General features: G+C 48.2%; 1 protein-coding gene across 1 annotated transcript in view; it reads right to left on the reverse strand.

The window, feature by feature from the left end:
* The window catches only part of LOC139112208 (solute carrier family 7 member 14), a 58,537-nt gene that overhangs the window by 8,434 nt on the left and 28,019 nt on the right, over positions 1-22,084 (reverse strand). The window contains exons 4-7 of the mRNA XM_070673073.1: positions 18,916-19,063; positions 14,676-14,829; positions 10,752-10,982; positions 3,840-4,048 (exon numbers count right to left, since the gene is read on the reverse strand). Coding sequence (XP_070529174.1) covers positions 3,840-4,048; positions 10,752-10,982; positions 14,676-14,829; positions 18,916-19,059 — 738 coding nt within the window. The 5' untranslated portion in view covers positions 19,060-19,063. The remainder of the gene's footprint in view (positions 1-3,839; positions 4,049-10,751; positions 10,983-14,675; positions 14,830-18,915; positions 19,064-22,084) is intronic.

A 22,084-nucleotide genomic window follows, 5' to 3' on the forward strand; every position in this document is an offset into this window, starting at 1 on the left:
ATTCAGCGATTTTTCACCTCCGGCTCCAACGACGTTAAATTATTACGCTGAATAATGCGACGAGCTCGCTTATTCATGAGGTATCTTACGCCGAGGAGAAGCACGCGTGATTTCGCAGGGTCGCGTTACATTTTCCCCGCCGGTAAATATTTACGAATATCGCGAAAACGTGTGTTTTATCTGCGGGAAATATGTAACTCCCGTCAGCTGGGGGCATCATGTGTCAAAAGGGCCGCAGAGTTTCTCTCGCGCGGAACCATCTTCTGCGCGGCGGGCGAACACCCGGCGCCCCAAGAGGATTTCTCCCCGTTCTTTTCATATCCGCGATACATCTTTTTCGTTGCGGATCTTCGCTTGAACGGTCCGGCGAAGTTACGGCACGTTTCCGGCCGGAATTCAGATTGAGGTTGTACGTGACACCCCGGGGTTTTAATGGACACGCCGGGCCGAGGGCTTTAGCGGCGAGATCGCAAAGAAGCCGAAGTTCCGTTTCGCTTCCCCCTTGATCCCTCGCGGCCAACAAAACCAGCAGTCTTGCCTTTCCGAAACCCGGCACCCTCTTCTGCGACACTAAAAGGATTATCGCCCCTTTGTCTCGAGCGTGCGAAATGACGGCCGGAATTTTTCTTGTCTCCGCGGACGATCTTGTGTTAATATTTGTCGGGTCGAAAAGTAAATTATGGCAGACGGGACGAAGTCACGTTTACGCGTAATTTAACGCGGCAAGAAAATCGAGCTTGCGTAACCACTTGCGGGGACTTCTGATTTTCTCCGCCGGCGCGAAACTTGGCCCCGAAAGTAAAAGGCAGCCGAACTTCGCGCCGGCGATATCGACGGAGGTGCAAATACGTGCGCGAGAAAAGAAATAAAAAATTAACGCGAAAGCTATCGCTGAAATCACAAAAGGTCATTAAATAATTGGGTCGCTGTATAAGCTGGTTAAATATTTGCGCGCGTATCAAATTTATTGATTCAGCGTGTGGATAAATTTATCGAACGGGGAAGAACCGCCGAGTATTATTTCATGTAAATCCCCGCGTTACAGCCGGACGGTTCGCGCTGCGCCACATTTCCTCGTTAGAGAGACACCGTTTCGCTTTCCTTGATGTACCAAATTGACGGGGAATACCGTTAATTACATCCCCGCAAATTAATGACGTATCAATGCGGGTGATAAATAAAATGCTACGCGATGTCGGATAATAAATGAAATTTCGAGCTACGTCGACTGCTCGTTCGCCATTCATTTTAATTTCGAGTGTGACATCATGTCACATGGCGATCGTTGGCGGGGCGAAATAAAACTATAAAAAAACACACGCGCACATGCAGCTCGACATTTCGCGTGGGGCGCGGGCGGAATAATGGCTGCGGTTTGCCCGCCACTCGAGATGCACGCAAAAATGGTCGATATCGCGTGTACGAGTGCAGACAATACAAACGTCGCTATGTAACAGCATCACGCGTCATCGCGGACAACGTTGTTCGTTCCCCGGGATCCCGTCGCTACGGCTGCATCGCCAAACTGGATAACACGATCGTCGTTATCTTATCAGGGGAAAAATTTTTATCGGGCGGAAACGCGATATTTCGTAAATCATCCGAGAACGGATTTCGTCGCGACACCGCGGCGTGATAAATCGCGAGAACGTGGAATATAGCGATTGAAAACAATTTACTTTTTTAATGAGACACAAATTACAGAATGAGACACTTGAAAAGTCCGTAAATGTCGCTTGTGAAATTTTAAAGGAAAAAAAAAGGGAGAAGGGACAAGGAGCTTTTCGGCACAAATAAAAGATAAAAGTCATAAATCTGTAATAAAATAAAAAAAAGAATTGAAAGCGCTAAGCAGTACTTGTTATTTAAGCTCCAAACATTTTCTTATCTTGTCGCAATAAAGTGGAAAATTGTGTTAAAAGGAATTTAAATATTCGCCGGTGCGGTGAATGTGCGCGAAACCGTTATTGCGAAGCACGTCGAATTTTCTTCAACAACAGGCGCGATATAAACGCTAGGGGCGGAAAGCGCGAGGAGGGGCGAGCGAAAGGGAGAAGGGAAGGAACGAAACTCCGGGATTGCAGGATCTGTTTTTGCCGGCAGCCTGGTCCGGACAGGTTTTTAATTTATTTCCCACGGGATCGCGCGGAGCGCTACGAATTATTATTCTTGACGCGGCAAAGCGGGGGATGGTCGGCAAAGCATCCCTCCGTCGATGCACACACCTTTTTTTTTTTTGTACCGCGCTAATGGCTCACATGTTACTTGACCCCTCGAGCAATCTTTCGGCTATACGCGCGATACGTGTTATATTTGTCGTCGCTATATTTAGCCCCGTTGTACTTACAATTAACAGCTAACAATTAATACCCATCCCTTTATTTCTCTCGCCCCTGCGTTTTAAAATTTCAAAAGAATTCTACTCCCTCCGGGCTTAACAAGAGGAGATACTTTTCTTTAATTTTTTTTCTTTCATCGCAATGTAGTATTTTTTATATTTATTTTTTATTTTATTTTTTCCTTGTACCGAAATTATGCACATAAATAATTGTACCGAAATAAAATAATATTCACGCGGAGGGCGAGATTTCTTTCTTGCCGCGCGATATATAAATTGCGTCAAGGCGAATCGAATTCTCCTTCTCCATCTTGGATAACAATCCCGCGCGGGAACGTGCAAACGCGTTCGGAAACCAGGTGCGGGCGTTCGTTCCTAGCCAGCCTATTTCTACTTCTCCCGGTAGTGAAGCGAGCGGCGTTTCGGCGTCCCAGAGCTCTATCTTGCGCTATCGATTGCCGCGGGCGTCGCGCGTCGGGTCACGTCGCGCTCCGCTCGTTTCCGCGACGTAAGGATGCATTTTGCGTTCCGTCTCTTAGCCTGGGTCCTTCGCTGGTCCTTCGGCGGCGCATCCGTCGGCACTCGGTGCAACAAGTTTGCCATTATGCCGCGTGCAACCGTCGTAAACCGCCGCGGGCGGAGAATCCCTCGGCCGGACCTCGGCGGCGATCTCGCACCTCGAGCAACCGGAAGTCTCGCGCGGATTCCCCGGAATCTTCCCTCGTCGCCACCTCGTCGCGATGATCGAAGGGACACGTCGTTCGACAACGAAACGATTTAACTTGGAGCAATTCCTTTAAATCTAATCATATCACCGCGCCGCTCGAACGTGCCGAAATTTATTAAGGTATAATTTTTCCGCTTCTTTTATTTTTTTCCTATTTATTTCTTTTACGTAAATTTATATTTTCGTAAAAAAGAATACGCGCGCATCACCGGATTGTTCTCTAAAGTTAACTTTGTCAGCGGTATTCAAGCTATCGTCTCCACGTTTTGTTCTGAAAATCAACCCTCTTAATACCTTCAACAAATATCAAAATACTGAGGTATGCAGCTCCGTTCGCCAGCGGCGCGGAGCGCGAGGGCCGATTTTATGAAAGCAGCTGGAAAAAGACACGCCGAGAGGGCTTCAGCCGAGAGGGCTTTTTCATCCTGTCTCCGGCCACTCACTGCCCTTTTTTTTTTTTTTTTTCTTCTTTTCGTTATCCGCGCTGAGGACCGTAGCGACAAAGGCTGCCGCCGTTAATACCGCGAGCTACCATTGTTTAACAATCTTTTGTGTTCGACGTCATTTATACGGAATTTATATAAATCAAATGAACGGGACATCGCTTTATTTCCGGACAGAAATTTACCGGGATCGATACTTCCGGTTATCTTTCGACATTTCCGTTGTCGCTTTACTGCCGGCGAAATTTTACAGTCCTGTTTTTTTTTTTTTTTTTTTTGCGCGCTGCTACGATGAACTTTCTCGTGTGTTTAATACGCACGGCGTACTTACCCCGCTCCAGCCGTAGGGGAGGAAGCCGCTGTGCTCGGACCAGTTGCTGGAATCCACGTAGAACATTCCCGCCGCCATGACGAAGACCCACACGGCGAGATTGATCGCGTTCAGCACGTTGTTGAACACCAGCGACTTTTTCACCCCCGCCGCCATCAGCAGCATCATGAGTATCGTGATAACGAACGCGACAAAGTCCGGCGGCCGTCCTGGAACAAGCGTGATTCGTGACGTTAGAAAAAAAAAAAAAAGAAAGAAAAAGAAGAAAATTCGTCCCCGACCAATTTGAAATTCCGCTGAACAGCCCGCGGAAAAAAAAGAGACCGCCGTCGAAAACGCATGGTGTAAAAGAAGCGAGTCAGTCGCGGCGCACTCGAAATGCAATAAACAAAATAAATCCCCGTTAAGTCGGCCGGTCCCCTTCCCCCCGCCCACCCTCGGCAACGGGGTGGCCGCGTGACGTCACGTCGAGCGTTTTATTATCGTATTTCCGGTTACCATAGGAACTCTTAAATCGCGCCGCGGACGGGATGACGGCGCTGCGCGATGAATAAAGATTGCCGTATTATTCAAAATAGAAGAAAACAATCTGCCCGGTCGACTTCTGCGAGGAGAAACTCTCTGGAGATTGCTGATTAATTTGTTCCGACGCTACCGGGCGGCTTCCAAAGCTTCCCTTTGAATTTCGCGGCGAGGGGGCGCGAAAATAATCCGCGCGCCCGTTCCACGTCGAGCGGCTCAAAGAACGTGGCTCGAAGAATCGCGCGGATTCCGATTGCCGATTTTCGTTTCCTCTGCCGCGTCGAAGAGCGAGCGGAAGCGGCAATTTTCGGACGAGTCGAATCGTTTTGATCACTCGAGCGGCTTCCCGCGATTTCTACGCCGGCGAAGCGCGTGCATGCGCGCTTGCATGCAAACACAATCGTCGAGCGATGTGCAAAATGCGCTGCCGGTTGAGAGGCCGCGATCAAACACGCGGACGGGCACGAATAAACGCAGATGCGAATGTTAACGACAAATACGTGGCGCAAACGGGTGGCATCCGAGGCGGATTTTCGACGGGCTGGTCCTAAACTGTACGGCGCAACACGGAACGTTCAGACGTTTATTACAAAAACGTTTCAAAAAGCAGCGGGGTAAATATTAAAAAATATCTCCGTTGAACGCGATTCCGGCCCGCGGAAATGACAGCTCGCTCGCGGTCGATATTAATTACTCATTATGTATTCGAAAGTTATCACGTCCTCGACGTTCAATCGAGCGTAATTACTTTCGCTCTCCGATCCCCATTGCCTCTTGTTAAATTCTTTTGAACGGAGGGATATCTCTCCGCGGAAAAGATTGAAATATCGATGAAACATACGAGACTCGCGGGCGGTATCCGCTTTGACAGTCGAGTGTCAAAGATCCGAAAGGAAATTAGATATCGATGTAGGGAGAGATTCTGCGCCGGGGACTTCAAAGGTGAGGCGGAGTCGCGGAATGGTCGATCATCCCGTGGCGTTCGTCGCGAGCAGAATCGTATCCTCGACGGTCGAGAAGACGCGCCCGCTCGTCGCATTTAACTTCGCGGATCGGACGTGAATCCCGTAACGAAGAAACTTCCGCGGATTATGCCGGCTCGCCCAAGAAAATCGGTGAGCTCGGCGCGCAAAGTCCGCGCCTCGCGGAATGCCGATCGCGAGCGCGGACGGCGAATCTATCTATAGAGACGGGCATCGGGATTTATTTCCGCAAAGTGGAACGCAACTTGCGCGTCGGCCTTCGATATCGAGCGGTCCCGACCGCAACGCGTTGCGTTCGCGGACACAATAGTCGATAGCGGCGCAACGTAAGGAAGGCGGGACGCTTTCGGACCCGACGAGCTACGTCCTCTCCGCGCGAGGATCGATCTCCGGGAAGTTTGCGCCACGAAGTAGCTCCGTGTCTCGCGAGACAAGGAGACCTCTCCGCGCATCGGAGACTTCTAGGCCTTCGACACTTCCGGCTTTCCGTGTCGGGATTAATATTAAAAGGCGGACGACCGGCAAACGGGATTCTCTTAGCCGCTTCACGTCGGGCACAAACGTTCGCGTGAATAAGCGTAACGCTTTTCGCGCGTGCACGAGCGTATTATTAGATAAGTTTCACGGTATCGTTATCTACGACGACGCCGTCGGGCATAGGCCGCGGTTAAAACTGGAGTTCTGATTAAGTATTCCTTCTAACTGCCAGTTAACGATCAGCGAGAACAACGTTGAGAATAATTTTACGGGACGGCGCCGGTCTTACGGTGGTTTCGCGGTCGCTCTTTATTCTCGAAAAGATAAAATACTGAAAGGAAGGAAGGAAATAAAAAGCGAAGCGTTACGGAAGGAGCATATGTTGACGGTGGATCCACCATGAATCCATCATAAATCTATCATTAATTACTCTCTGTAAAAATACGTATGTCCCGCTGCAATGACGCTATAGATATTTATCTCAATTTTCGTCGCTTTATCTCCTTTAATCAATTTGAAGCGAGAACCGCCACGCGCATAGGGGAAGATGAGCAATCGGAAAACAATCGGGGAGTCTCGCCTCGGCGGTGGAGAATTGGCAGAAACACGAAAATGACGGGCAAAACGGGAAGGGTCGTCCGCGGCATTCAGGTGGACAGGTTAAAGAGCATCGAAGCGTGTGGTTCGCGAACCGGTTCGGATCGATGAGGTCCACAGGTGCCAGACCTAGTCTCATCCGCGCAAGCGCCCCCTCTCGCGGCCCCTCATGCCTTTGTCTCCTCGCCCTGCCGGCGTCCAACCCCTCGGTTCTCTTCTCCGCCGCAACTCCATCGTTTTCTCTCCCTCCTGCCCGGCCCACCCGCCCCGTTTCTCCAGATCCGTGCCCCAAGGGAACCCACCCGGTTACCTCCGCCTTCCCTCTCTTCGGTTTCCCTCTACAACGTGCATACCGCCAAACGCGTGTAACCGAGATACGCGCGGTACGTGCGAATCAACGAATTACACGTATCTGATAAACAGCCGACCCGCCACGCGGTTAGCCGGCGGATTAGACCGGAGCACGATTAACGAAATCACGGATTAGCAGATACGGAGAGTAAACTTGAATCCGATGTTCCCGAAACTTGTTACGAGAGCCTTTCCCGTCAAAGGAGAGAAGCGCCGGGAGAATTTTCGGAGGGAACAAAACCTTATCGCGTTAACGCGAAGGTCCGGAGGCTTTGAGGAACAGCGGGAAGCTCTCGCAGGGGATCGAGAAAGAGTCTTCGGCGCTCTCACGATATTTTTTTTTCCCTCCCTCGGACTTTTGTGATTATTTGGGCAAACCGTACCGAACGATTCCCGGCGGCCGCGCGAAGCTCGTCGTGTTATTTCAATCGAATCGCGAATTACGGTCGTCGATTTCGTCGAGCATTTCACATTTCGTGTAACTCCCGTCGCGCTGGGAATATTTTCGATATTAATTCGACCGGCTCTCGCCGGTCGAATTCCGCGCGAGATGATTTTCGACTCGGCGCGCAAAACGATTGCGGGCGCCGCCGCGCGTTTGCAAGCTCGACGACTGTTCCGTGCTGCAAACTCATCTGCGATATCCAGCACGGGGGGAAAAAAAAAGTTAATTAAGGTTGACCGGTTTTGCGGCCGGTCGTCGCGTCGCATCCGCCGCTCTTACCGCGGCTACGCGAGTATAAAACTTCCTCGCTGCCGCGACACGTCCGCGTGAAGAAGTTTGATAAAGGAAGCCGACTCTTAGCACGTCGAGCCATTAATTTCGGCTTCCCGAACGGTTACCTCAGCGAAATACCGGTTACAATATCGTCGCCTGTTTATCCTTCAATGACTTAATTGAATTATTATATTAATTCAACTGTATTCTCGCATTTCCGAAATAACGTACGCTCCCCGGCAGGGCGTAAAAGCGTCCGAATAGAATTTACGAACGGTGTTAACATTTATGGACGTCTCGCGTATTAAAAGAAAACGACAAACCCCGCCTCCTCCTCGCGCCTTTATTCTTATGAGTTTCTGAAACGCGAACTGAATTTACGAGACCCCTCGGCATTTTCATAACGCTACATACATTAATGCCATAAAAGTTCGTTCTTACACTGGGCTCCTTTGATTGCAGGGAGAGGCACGTCGACGGAGGAATAAAAAAAAAAAGAAAAGTTGCAGTATCACGAGAGCCGCGTTTAATTAAACACTTTTTCCCTAGAAGCGCAGAATGGGCGTTAATTAATGGCAATTATATAATCGCCACGAGCGTCCATATTTAATAAAACATATTTCTCCCTTAACGTTACTTGAATTCGTTACGAAACCGTTTGAGAGTTTTCAGCTTCACCTTTCATTGTCACGGACAACATGTTGCGCGGAAGCAGTTTCAACGCCGGTCAGCGTCGCGTTGCGCGATACTTCCGCTAATACCGTCGGCGAAAATAATAAAACCGACTGTCGACGTCTGACATTTAATTGATATTTATTAATCGCGACCAGCGGGAGAAGGGAACGGGGGTGCTAGATCCTCCCCGCGGGGATATTAATTAGACTCGATAACGCCAAATTTGCATTAATTATTATTATCGGCCTCTACCGGGGAATATTGTGTTTTTAATTGCGCGAATTAACTAGTTGCCGTGACGGAACCGAATACGCGCGAATGAAATCGATTAACGATCCGGAGCAGCCGGTTATTTCGCGACTTTCGGGCGGTAAAAATAGAACCGGTGGAGAAAGAAATATGCGTAATGATGCTCCGTCTGGGAGAATAAAAAGATAAAAAAAAAATGAATATAAAAACGTGGGAAAGACGTCCCTTGTGGATTGTCCGCGAAATTGACAGGCAGAGGAAGACTGGTCGAAGCAGAAAGCGCCGTAACACGAGAAATCACTCACGTCGGTCTCGAATCATTCTCCTCGAACGAGAGCAACGTCGGACGCTTCTCTAACAATGTCGAAGAGATTCGGTCTCGAATACCGAAGGAATAGAAGCGCGCAGAAAATTTCTCTACTCTCCGACGGCCTTTAAGAACGAACGACGATTCCTTCCCGCAACATTCGTCCCGCAACTTTATTCGTTTTCTCGCTCGTAGTTATTTATTTCGTTGCATTCGCGATTAATCGGGATCAAGTATCTGGAGAAACGCCGGTATCGAGTTCTCGTGTTGCGACACTTATCGGACACGTCGTTCGATATTTGCTTCAATTATTTCTACGGCGCTTTAAAGAAGCAACGGAGCATGTAATTGCTGAATAGCTGAATATATTTACGATTGAAAATTGATCGCGCCATTCAGCGTCCCACATTCGCGGCGGTTTTTCGATATATCCTCCTTAAACATCGACGTTCACATTAGGGGTGTATTGGCTTAATGACGCTACGAAGCGCCGCTGAAAACGAGGATATTCATAAAACGGGCGTACGACGCTAATTAACCGCATTAAATAGTCTGCAATTTGCGTCCGTCCGCGATCGATCCGTCGGCCAGCGGCCACGCGTGTCGTAAATTAATAGACAAATCCCTGCCCGTCCTCTTTCGGTGCGTGCCTCCGGGACCTTCGACCTCGATCTAATCTTATTAATAGATTCCTCGTGCTTTCTTTTGATCAAATTAAATTCGCGCGACAGATACTCAACTAATTCCGTCCGCCGTGATATCGAGAATGTTAATCCCGCGATTGGACTGGAATTTAATATTTTAAATTTTCGAGAAGCTCGCTGTCCTCCGGTCGGACTTTTCCGTAAAAAGAAACTTCCGTTCTCGAGTTTGCTAACAAAAAATAAATTAATAAATCTGTCGTTTAAAATTAAGGTCGGACGCTTCGTATATAAACGTTAGTCAACATGGAAAAATGCTGCGTCCGGGTCGCGAAGCTCGCTGGCGATTTTTGCGCGAAAAAGCGTGCTCAGCGAATTAATTATCTTTAAAAAAAAAATTTAAAAAAAAAATTAAATTAAATTACGCGGTCGGGCGCAAGGATTTCTTTTCGAGTTAACAATTCCGGCGGGATCGCGTCGCCGTGTCTTGAAACGCGCTGGGTGTGCGTACTTCGTTTGCTAGGCAAACTTCATCTCTCGCTCGGGCTATCGTCGCTAATTATCCGACGTGAGATCGGTATGCAAGATTAACGGAGGAATCCCATTACTCATTCGCCTCGCGCGGAAAAGTCGGGAGATGTGGAGGCAGTCGACTTCAATTACTTAGGGATCAACCGGGTGACTTTCTTTGAGCGTTAAGTCTCGAGCTCGTAGGTGAAAAATTATTTTTTCTCATTACCTTATCAGTTTTTTTTCTTTTTTTTTTTTTCGCCGATGAATTAAACGAGGACTGTTCGCCTGTGAATCTTGTTAACGTAAGTAACACGCATCGTTCGCGCGCGCGTTATCGATTACTCCTTTCGCCTCCTTATCGCAAAAAAGCGCAAGGAGACAAAGAACTCGCCTCGCTAAACTTGTCGGGGGAAAAAAAAAGAGAGGAAAAAAAAAAAACGGGAGGTCGCTCATAAATTTCGATGTCACTCCCGACGCGACTCGCCGTTTCACGCTTTTACGAGCGAAGGGAAACTTTAAGGCTCACTGGCGCGAGAGGATACATCCAGGACCAAGATAAACTCGCGAGGCTTTCTAAAAATTATATACATATTCAAACGTTGTATTTAATTTAAAGTAAAAAGGGAAAAAGGGAATGCAAATGCCGCGAAAGCTCTATCCACCGAGACAATTTTTTCAGCGTCGAAATAATAATATTACAAGTTCAACACGTGAATCTTAAAAAAAAAAATCGTATCTTCGTCCTGTATATTACAATTTTAATTTACCGCGTTCAAAGAAAAAAATTATTTTCCCAGAAAAAATCAGAGTAAAATTAAAATAATTCGCCGTAGAATAATCGACGATTTTCGTGGGCAATATTTGAGGATGGATACTCACCGAGAATGGTACCGACGCTGTTGGCTATCGCCCCGGAAATAGCGCCGTTCGCCAACGCGTCCAGGCAGGCGCTAAGGGCGCACGCACACGCACTCGTACCTATAAGGTACTCCAGCACCATGTTCCATCCAATAATGAATGCTATTAATTCGCCTACTGTCACGTAACTGTACATATAAGCGCTGCCGGTCGTATGAGGCACTCGTACTCCAAACTCGGCGTAACACGCCCCTGCAATCACATCGAACAAGAAAAGACATTCAGTCACGAGGGGGCGATATATCACTGATGCGGAAACGAAGAAGGACGACAGTCAATTCAGAAACTGCGTCACCGAGCCCTACGCGAGACGGCAAAGTCGAGCCGAAGGAAACGCGAAATCGAGCGATCACGGTTCGACAATAGACCGGAAGTAGAAGCGAAATAGTTAGACGAGGAAGGGAGTAGTTTGTCGGATTTTTACCCCCGCGAAGAAACGGCAAGTAAACGGGATTCGAAAGCGTCGGGATTAAAAGTCTCGGCGAGTTTTCGCGGTCAACTATGCGATAATTTTGTTGAAAAATTCTTCTCTTTTTTTTTTTCCTGCTAAATCTAAAGCGGATTACGCGTCGCGGCGCAACGAAATATTGCCGTCACCGCCGACGATCATCGTGCCTCGGTAATCGGCTGATTAAACCGTCGGTTCAACCTTTCAGCGCGGATTACGTCGCGGATCTCGACCGGCGCGCGCCGACACGAACGCGACATAATCCGCTTATGTCTTTTTCAAAATCGCCAGAGACGAATGTTGTCTCTAGGCACCTGCGGCGGGTATTAAACGCGTTGCGGGATCCCTTCTGCGATTCGAGCGTTATCGTTCCGCGCCCTGATTTCGCGCGTCTCCGAAGAACGGCGGTGTTCTACCCTTGACACCAACCACCGCACGTGCTGTCGCTTACCGTCGCTGCTAGAGACGGGGTCGCGCAAAGAAAGTAAGTGACAAGGTTAGAGATCTATCCAGCCCGTCCATTGACGCTAGGCACCGGCGTTTATGTGTCGCGCGATATTAGAAAAGTGTGCCGTTAATTTGAAAAGAATAAAAGACCAACTCTCTTTCCCGGAAGCGAAAGCTTCGGCTCTAGTTTCCGCGGATATCGAACGGCGATAAGTGTAAAGACTCGCGGCGATAAACTCGGTTCCGCGGTAGAAGCCTATCGTTCCAGTTGAACGAGAAGACGGTGAAATAAATCCTAAAAAGATAAGTGGCGATCGATAATAAATTCGCCGAAAGGGAACGCGTATATAAATCCGCGCGGAGTCGCGTCTACTTTTGTTTCGCCGCGCGAGCCGATATCTTTCTCGCGGTGAAGCGTGATCGCGATCCGCCGCCTTCGACGCTTAATAATGCCCGGCGGTATATCATTACAATAGTAATATCAGCGACAATCGCTGCGTATTCCCGCCGCGATTCGCGTTCCGTTCACCTATTAATATCGCAACGAATTAATTAAACAACTACGCCGCGTCACGTCCCATAGCTTTAATCTGCCATTAACTCGCTGCTGCATCGATCTCTGAATACCCAAACTAATTACAGCTTGACTCGGGTCGATAATTACCGAGAGTACGTGTCCCGATATCGAGGCCGGCAATGAAATATTCCCTGAAAAATTAACAAAATTTAATACGCGTCCTCGTGACTTGCCGATTTAAACAATGCTGTATAAAAGCCGCGGCTGATTATTCTTCTTTCTCTCTTTTCCTCCGCGAAAATTAAAAAGCTCCACTCGCTACGTTTCCCTCCTGTCCCTTTCATTCTCTTCGCTCGTCGCGCGCACGATAACGATTAGACGAGGCGACAAATAACACGGCGAGCAGGAACGAATTGCTCCGCGAGGACGCAAACCGCAGCGAAATTACAGACGATAAAAGGATCAGCGGAAACCGGCGCGGACAAAACAAGACTGATTGAGACACGTTCGGTCCATTCGTCGCTGGCGAGCGTTCGCGCGGCGAGTTTCCTCGCCGAGAGAATATGGCCGCGAGCGTAAATCTCATCCGCGCATCCCGGCGAGTCGCGCGATTATTCGGCGCAGCTATTGGCACGCTCTTCCGAAGCGATAAAGTACTTGTAATGGTAAACCAACACGGTGCGGCGGTACTTACGCCTTGTAACACTATCCGCAAAGTAAATGTAAAGTACCCTCTTCCGATATAGCCGGAGCGAACCGTCGGCTCGGCGAGACGGTTTTATAATAGTCCCATCGGCGTCCGATTTCAAAGGCCGCTCGCGAAAAAAAAAAATAGTAAAAGGGAGGCTTTGCAAAAACTGCTAAAACATCCCGCTGTGTAAACGCGAGGTTTTTGTATTATATTATCGCGTAACGGACGAGTGCCGCGGCCGAGATGTGTTAACTTACCTCCGCCTCATTTCGACAAGACGTTTCGCGGGAAGGCGGAAGACGGATGACGACGACACGCGCGTTAGAATTTCCGCGGAACGCCGCATTGATCATAGCCGCACGCGATCGATACTGCCGACTGATAAAGCGGCATTTTAAAATCGGTACGGAATTTTAAATATATATAAAGTTATTTTTTTATCTCGATTTTTTCTTTTTTTTTTCTTTTTTTCTTTTTTTTTTTACTTTGATGGGATCTCGCGTAAGCCACTTCCGGTGCTCCGCTCGCGATTCCGAATCCGCATTACGAACGTTGAGGATGTTTGCACGAGATTGGGCAAAATTGCGCGCTTACATGTCTTAAATCCGGAGTTCGCGGACTCGTGCATGATATACGAACGGCGGTCGCGGAAGACGAGTTTTCCGGCTCATATATTCCGAAATCCATATTTTTGCAGGAATAAGCTTCTTATCCGCGACCACGGCGCAGGCTGCATACTCCCTCGAGTCTATCAGGCTCGGCTTGCGCGAAGGAGGACGCCCGGACTTATCTAGCGGTCGAAATTGCCGGAAATTTCCCGGCGAGGAAGTCTTACGTCGTCGGGAATCGGCTCGTTGCGCGATAACGATCCCGAAATGTGCTGCGCATTTTGCGGGAAGAATTAAAAGTTCACCCTCGCGTCGTTTAATCGCGCACGACGGCGCGTGCAAGCGCGCCTCGCCCGGTTGCGGCTCCCGTCAGACAATTTGACGCCTCGAGAGACCCGTGTAAGATTTCAATTATCGTCACGGCCCCGAGACGTGTACTCGTATATCGCCACTTAATTGCAACTCTACTTCGGCGCGGGAACGTAAGACGGATTAGGTAGACTCGGACGTATGTACATTAGACAGAACCGGACAGTGGTCGGCCGATGAAACATTTATTTAATCGCGACTGCCATATATCATCGTGTCTAGTTAGGGATATTACCCGTCCCGCGGCCGTTCCCGTCGAAGCATTGACATCACACCCACACAATTCGGTCGGCATACATGTACCTGTCCGTCGTTAAATTGATCGTTCATAAAAATAGTCGGAAACCGCCGGGCGGTTAAAGGCCACCTTCCCGCCCCCGTTTCTATCCTCCTGCCTCGGCCAACGGGATTGTGAATCGCGGTGGAAATAAATCCCTGCTTTCGTATTCCGCTCGCGTGGACCGTGCAAAGTCGGCGGGACCCGTGTGCGCGGACGTGTGCAAGCGTCGCGCGTAATAGCGCGGCGGGCATCGCGTGTGGGAAGGCGCGGCTCTCGACTACGATCGCACGAAGCGACTTTGACAGATCTCTCGTCCCAAACCCGAATAACCGCGAGCGATTGAGCACGCGACGAGCTGCCTCGCGTGTATTTAGCCAGCGCGAATCGATCTCGCGTAATAAAATCCGTACAGCTTTATCAAAAGCGATTGAAATGAATCGAGATCGCTCGGCGCGGCGGGCTCGCTTCGCCGTCGCGTTATCTCGCCTTATTATCGTTCCGGATTCGGAAGCGCGCAGTACTCACCGGAAAAAATGGAAGCAATGGCTGCGATAATGAATGAGAAGACGACACCAGGTCCGGCAACGCCACGCGCCACCATTCCTGCGACAAGGTACATCCCTGTCCCGACGCAGGAGCCAACTCCTAAAGACGTCAGGTCCAGAGTCGTCAGGCACTTCTGCAAACAGCAATCATTTCGCAAATGAAAATCCCGAAGTAACGGGATGCCGGGGAGGTATATTCGCCAGCTGCGCCAAAGATTCCGATGGCTTGTACGAAAGGAACTTATTTACGCGCAACTTCTAAATGAAATTTTCTGATCCGCGTGCTAAAATAATTCCCACGGTTTATTTCAATTATGCCGACATTAAACTGCACTTTGCAGCACGGTAATCTATTTTCGCGGACTAGAAGCGGAAATATATTATTTGTTGTTCTATCCGAAACAATTAACCTAAATAAAAAATAATTTCGAAGAGCGATTTATTTCGGTATTACATTGGAATTGCTTTCCTTTCGCAATCAAAATAATTGACCCAGATAAATTATCGCTTGTCATTCTTCTTCCTTTTTTTTTTTTTTTTTATTTTACATCTCGAGCAATTCAAGCAAAATGCGCTCAGTTTTTATTCAGTCGAGTTCCCTTTTAAAAATCGGCGAGCTGCCGCGGAAAGATGTTCGGTATCGCGCGACCGTTATCATCGATCGTAGCTCGCGACGCCGGTCTAAACGTAACGGTAAATAATATAGCGAGCGATGGAAAAAGAGCGAGAAACGTGACCCCGCGTTCGCTATCGCTTTACAAAAAGGTACGGCGGGGATCTTTTTACACAGCCGTATGCATCTTTGAAGTTGGAGTAGAAACAATTGCCCCTTCTAGTCGACTTCTCTCTACTAGAATGTCAGTGCCATTTTTGCAGCTCGCCTCCGATAGTTATTAATAAACGCGGTGCCCTCCGGGGAGGGATTCTTTCCCACGTCGGCTATGGGAGTGGCTAAAATGCTCGGCACGGATAAAAATAAAGCGATCGCGAAGAATTTCTCTCGGCGGACGTGTGTCGCGCGATGTTATCAACGCTACTGACATTTGCGCGGTGGGATGACGAATTCGGGATCCGGAAATCTGCAGAGTCTCGTCTTACTAGAAACGACGCTCTTTTGCGTGAGTGTAATTCAGAAATATTTCTAGCCACCGTCGAAAAAGTGACAATAATTAAACGGAGCTGCTCTTTAAATTAACTTTCAGGCACGTGGCATTTTCTTTTTTTTTTTCTTATCGCGAAAAAGACAGCTCGCTCGTTATCAAAGCAATTTACCAGATCGGCTCGATAATCAACGAAATTTCTTCCGACTGTTTATTCGAAAGCGCTCATTATTAATGCGAGCGAAATAGCTGGCGATTTCGTTTCAACGCGCATTACGCACTTCGTGCTGACGCGGGTCGTTGATTAGCAAATAGAGCGCCGAGCTCGTTACCCGCGGCGCATTGTCGTGTGTACGCAATCACCTTGTCACCGCGAGACTCGAGCCGGCAGGCACGACCGGCGTTGCGAGTGTTATCGTTCCAGATGAGGTTGAGACAAGCCGGCACAGAGACAAACACGATCATCTTCTTGCGTCAGCTACCACAAGTGGTAATGATCGACGTTTCGACTGTCGCAGCTGACGCAGGTACAACTCCCGAAGCGTTTACCTCGCAGGTACGTTCATGTATATTTTTATCATTATTTTTATTTTTTATTTTTTTATTCGCCGAAGATGGAAATCAATGCGACGGTGGTTAAAAAGAATTAAAGGAGAGTTATCGATTATAATTATCGTCGGGACGTCTGCGACAATTACGCCCTTAATGACTCCTTGAATAAAAATCGCTCCCCCGTGCGTATTCGCTTCTTTTCCTTCCATTTAAAAGATAAATTCGCCGCGCTGCGTTGCGATCGCTAAGACAATTCCAACGGCACGGCGAAAGTAATTATGTAACACGTAATAAACAGGGGAATGGCATTTCTCGCAATTGCTAATAAAACGAACATGGGGAGGAGGGGGAGGGGGAGGGGGCAAATTAAAAACTGGCGCGGTAACAAACGGGATATCGCGTATCGAGTGTCACACGTAATTGCAAAAGTTGCAAGGGGTGTCGCAAAGGGCAAATGGCCTCGCGAATCAAATTATCCAGCGACGCGGTGTAACGTTACAATTAGTCAATTTTCATTGAGAAGTAATTGCGCGGTAATGATGGCAAATGCAGTTTGCGCGATTAGCGACGTTGGATTTCGCGGAGTGTCCGGCATTGATCGTCGCGATGTTTGAAGCACGGAAGAGTGCAATATCGCGGATTAATGCAAATGTTGCATGAATTATTGCCGGCGCACTCGTCTGACGCAACGTTGACGCATAACGTAACGTTGATTTATGCGCCGCGATCGCCGGGAATTTCGACGGGATTTTTCGACGGGCTTTTTCCCGACGAAATTTTTTTTTTCCGACGGGAGTGTCGGGGAGGACGTATATTTCGCTTTTATTTAAACTTCCCTTCGGTCTTGAAAATTATTCAAGCCTCAATTATCATAACGAAGTCATAAACATTAACGACGTTTTCTCGAGTCAACTTTTTAAAAAAAGAGAATAAAAGACTTCCTTTCTCGAAGCACGAAGGGAGGGGGTTCAAAACGCATATATCAAGCGACCGAGTGGAGCTTGAAAATTTCTAACTCCGACGTTGACGTGCGACAGAATTTCGAGCTGGGTTATTTCAGCTCGTTAAATTCGAGAATCAAGTTAATCGGCCGTATCTCGTTAAGATTAATTACCTCGGAGGACGGAAAGAAAATATTTAAACAACGGACCGCCCGTTTAATCCCGAAGATGACCGTTCCGCGCGAATATTAAGGTTTTGATCATCGTTGCGTGGCCCTGCGCGATTTCCGTGGGCCTTTCGTGCCAAACGAGCGAGGGTTAAATAACGAATAAGGGCTGCGGACTGCTCGGGGCAGGAATTACGTGCGCGTAGTAAATATCGGAAGTTCCCTCGCGGGAAATCGTTGGGGAGGGTCATCCAGAGCACCGTCATCCTCTACGTAATTCCTAAGGCTGTACAGACCATTTTGGACAAAGGCCGCGAACAACGAGAAAGTCGTATTACGGTATAGCCTGAAAACGTGCGGACATGTTCTTCGTCGATAAGAGTTCCTTTGTAATTTTTCTCCGCCCTGACCGAGCGGCGGACTCTCCACGATTCGGTGAGATCCGAATGGACGAGTCGGCAATTAAGTCTTCTCTCGGCGGAATGAAACAGTCGCTTGAGCACGTCGACGAAAATACATGGTCCATCGGGCAGTACAGAGAGCGTTATAAGACGTCGTTCCCGAAAACTATGTCGCGCCTGATTAATTCTAATTGAGTTTTTCTGATTTTTCATTAATTACTTTTTTCAACCTTTAACGACGACTCGATATTTAAAGAGAAAAAAAAAAAAATTATGTCCGACGTTAGGCCGCTTTTAGATATATCGAACAATACCACCCCCTGCTTTCGCGTAACGAGTCACGAGCTTCTCCCATCTCGGATGACGCTCTCCGTCCCTTTACTCTCGTCGCGTGCTACTTTCGCATTAGATAAAATTTACTTCTTAGCCGAGGCAGACGGGCTCTGGAAGGCTGTTTCTCTGTGTGCGCGTACACGAGCCGGCGTGTATCGGGCTCGTGCTATTTTCCCGCGAGAAGTGGATCGGTTATTGGGAAACTTCGCGGGAGTTTATGCGCGCGGCAAAGCTGTCGGGCGAGGTAACGACTTCGCTGCGACCGCTAGAGAAATACGAAAGTTTCGCCGTGTCTCTCTCTCTTTTGGCCCGCGACCCAGGGTATCGGAGCGAGATTACCGCGGCGACAATACCGTCGCAGATATATACTATATATATATATATATATATAATAAAATACACAAAGACAGAGAATGAGAGAGAGAGAGGAGAGAAAGAAAGTTGAGAAATTACGGGGCACCGCCAACTTTGCCCGAGCGCAAACAACAAATTTTACAGACACATCTTTCCATGTACTACGCGCGCTCACCTCTTGCAGTGTTCTGTATATAATAAGCGCTGTCTTTGTCGTTTTAATAAAACTAGTCGACGCTCCAGCTTATTTGAACAAGCTCGAAACGTATCGAGCGTATTAATTTTTATAAACGTATCGCGTATAATTCTCGATGTCCAAAAAATAAATGTTTATCGCTAATTATATTATTAATTATAATATCGTTAAGTCACCTGTAATTTCTGCTTGGAGTCGGCTGGATGAAGTGGCTCGGGACCGGTTTTGGGCTGATCACCCTGCAGACTGTCGATGTTCTTTGTACGTATCAGCTTGCCGAAGAGCTCGAGGCCCTTCTCCCGGTCCAGGTCGAGCTTCATTTTTCTGAAAAAGAACAAAAAATATACCGAATTAATTCAACCGCGGTCACTCCTTGGCCGAAGTAGAAAGCACAAACCGATAAAGCACGCGTAGAATGTAATTACGACTGGGTGCTCGGCGCGCGGAATTTTTATTTCCAGCAAAGGGTTAACGATGTATGTCTCGAGCCCTTTACGAGGGTAAAAATAGCTTCTGTGGCGCAGAGTAGTTTAAAGGTTATCAAATAAACAAGAGTTAATAAGTCGAACGAGCGGCGCGCTGTGACGCTTCCGGATCGCCTTTGACATGCAGGGCAATCGGAAATAACGAAAGACCCTTTGCGCCCAAGAACAGTGATCCGAGTAACGATGTTTCTTTCTCCAAGTCGCGGATAATAAATAAAATAATGTCCGTAGTAAATCAAACGATTTTGTTGCGCCTGCGAACGAAGGGCTGGAAAAGTATCGCTGGTCGAAAAAGTATTGCGGGGGCAAGTATTGCAAGCGGGAGGCATATTCAGAAATATGTCTTTGAAGAATTTGCGTGATTCGGGAAGAATATATAACCCCCATCGGACGCGAAAGTGTATACCGAAGGTGCGAAAAGAGAAATTGTTAACGCCGCGTCGTCCGTCATCTCGCCTGGAAAAATGATGTAGCCGCGGAAAGACGGCCGACCCCGCTGTCTAATCGAATGGCAAATCGGGCGTTTCCGAAGACAAACGACCCCTAAAAGAAGAAGAAAAAAAAAGAAAAAAAAGAAATATATATATATATATATCCGACATATGCGGCTCTTTTCTCCAGCTCGCCCGTTCCCAGGGTTGGAAGTCGCGCACATGAATTATCGATTTATTATCCGACGACGTTGCTCTACAGCGCGAGGCGGTTCGACGGCGAGCTTTTCCCCGATTATGAAAAATTATCCTGCATCCCACCTTTATCGCTTCGCATCTCGTAAAACGAGGCAACAAAACAGGCGGCGTCTTTCGCCGGCAGTAAAAAGATCCGGCGCTGAAAGAAATTATTGCTACGAATCGCTGGAGAACGTCGAGTGGGATACTTAGCGAGAAGTTTCAAGAAGATATCGCGAGCATCGGAGCGATCGCTCGTCCTCCTACCGTTCGAACGCGATTAAAACGTCGCGCAACGAGACTGTCGCTTATAATGCAGACCCGATGCACTCTTCACGGCGGATTATGCAAACGGCGAACAGCCGGGATAATCGCCGAGCGAGCGAAGGTACTCGGCGTATTAAAGGGAATAAATTATTCAAGGGATACGCGCGGCCGGGGTTAAAAGTAAATTTCACGCGTCCCGCGCTGAGAATAATGGACTTTGAAGATGCGCGCGGAATTTCGTCCCGAGATCGGGCTGAAGCCGGCAAAAAGAGAGAGAGAGAGAGAGACTCGGCACGTGCGACTTGTCGACGTGACGAGTCACGAAATCGGTATCGCTCGGAGACCAGCGCTCGAAAAACTTCCCATCAGAGACGTAAACGCCGATGGAAACCCTTGCGGTCTTAAGAAATAAAAAAATAAAAAATCCCCTCTTGACAATTTTAACGATTCCACGAGATCTTCTCTTCTCACGCGAGAAACGAAATTTCTCCGTAAAGCGATATGTGGTAAAAATAGCTTTCGGTATAGACGCGATATTATCTAGAAGCAACAGTAGATTCGTAGCGAAATCGACCGGCTTGCCGCATAATCGTGTTTTAACGTGGCGGAGCGCAATTAACCCTTTGTATGCTCCTCGTTATATCTTACGTTGGAACATCTGCCGTCTCGTTACGTCATTTCTTTCGTGACGGGTGTTATCGTCGCGATGCGCGATACCACTGCGAGATGCAAACGCGTATTGCAGTCAATCGACTTTTCGTTAACAAACGAGAATGAAAGTTATGTTATCACGCGTTTATTTCATTCATTCGGGAACGGAACGTACCGGGAAAAGAAGTCGCTTCTGCAACCAATTAATTTTTTTTTTTTAATCTCTTCCTTCTAGTTCTCCAAAGAGCTCTACGTCGACGCAACGTTCTAAGGCAGACTTTATACCGTTAACATTACGCGTGCAGTTAAGCAATCAAATGCCGGCGTCTCACCGCAAGAGTCTCGAGGGCTCAGGAGCGATTACAGAGATTCGCAGAAAGAAAACGCGGATAATAATCGGTCTCGGCGCGGTTATTTCCATACGATTTGCAAGAGGCGTGATATCACAGCGGCGGCAAAAGCTTCCGAGTCGGTCGGCCGTTATCGCGCCAAGTCTCCGGTAAAAAGAAAGAAAGCGAGAACGTCCTTTTTTCTTTTTTCTAATGCTATGTTAATTTTATTCAAGCCGGCACGCCGCTCCCCTCATTGGTCGCGGTGCTTTTTCGTTCCTCCGAGTCGAGCGGAGGGAAAAGAAGTCGTGACTTCGCGAGCGGCCTGCCCTTCGGCGAAGGGCAGGCAACCCTCTACGTGTCGCTCGAACACGCGGCTTTCCGCGCTCTTCGCGATATCGGCTCCGACCCTGAAGTTTCCCGGGATTATTTCCGAAGAAAGGTTCTCTCGGCGATGGAGAGAGGTTCGTGCACATGTGCATGCACGCGCGCTTTTGTTCCCGTAAAATTCGTTAAAATCTGCACGAGCTGAATTCCTTACGCGCAGGCTAATCGATACCCGGCCACTTGCACCGCGCGCCGCAACGTGCGCGATAATAATCGCGATAATAATAATAATGACAACTGCGTTCCTCTTTTTAAGTGCCGCAGTAAGTAATTGTTTAATCGCATTTTTGCCCGTACGGCGATTAAATATACGCAAAGGGAGCAATATTTCATTAGCTCCACGCGCCCCGGACACGCTACAAATTAGTTTCACTCTTATTCAGCCACGTGCCTGGTTTTCATGCATTTACCGTACAATATAAACGGGTAACAGCCTGTGTGCAAAATTCACGCGCTCTTTATAATTTCCAAGCGTGATTTGTAATTTACGAAGGTGAATTCTGCTACGGGCGGCTTCGCTCGCACGCGCGCCTAGTCGCATTAAGTGTTCAAATATAA

Source organism: Cardiocondyla obscurior, linkage group LG27, assembly GCF_019399895.1.
Source record: "Cardiocondyla obscurior isolate alpha-2009 linkage group LG27, Cobs3.1, whole genome shotgun sequence".
Taxonomy (NCBI): domain Eukaryota; kingdom Metazoa; phylum Arthropoda; class Insecta; order Hymenoptera; family Formicidae; genus Cardiocondyla; species Cardiocondyla obscurior.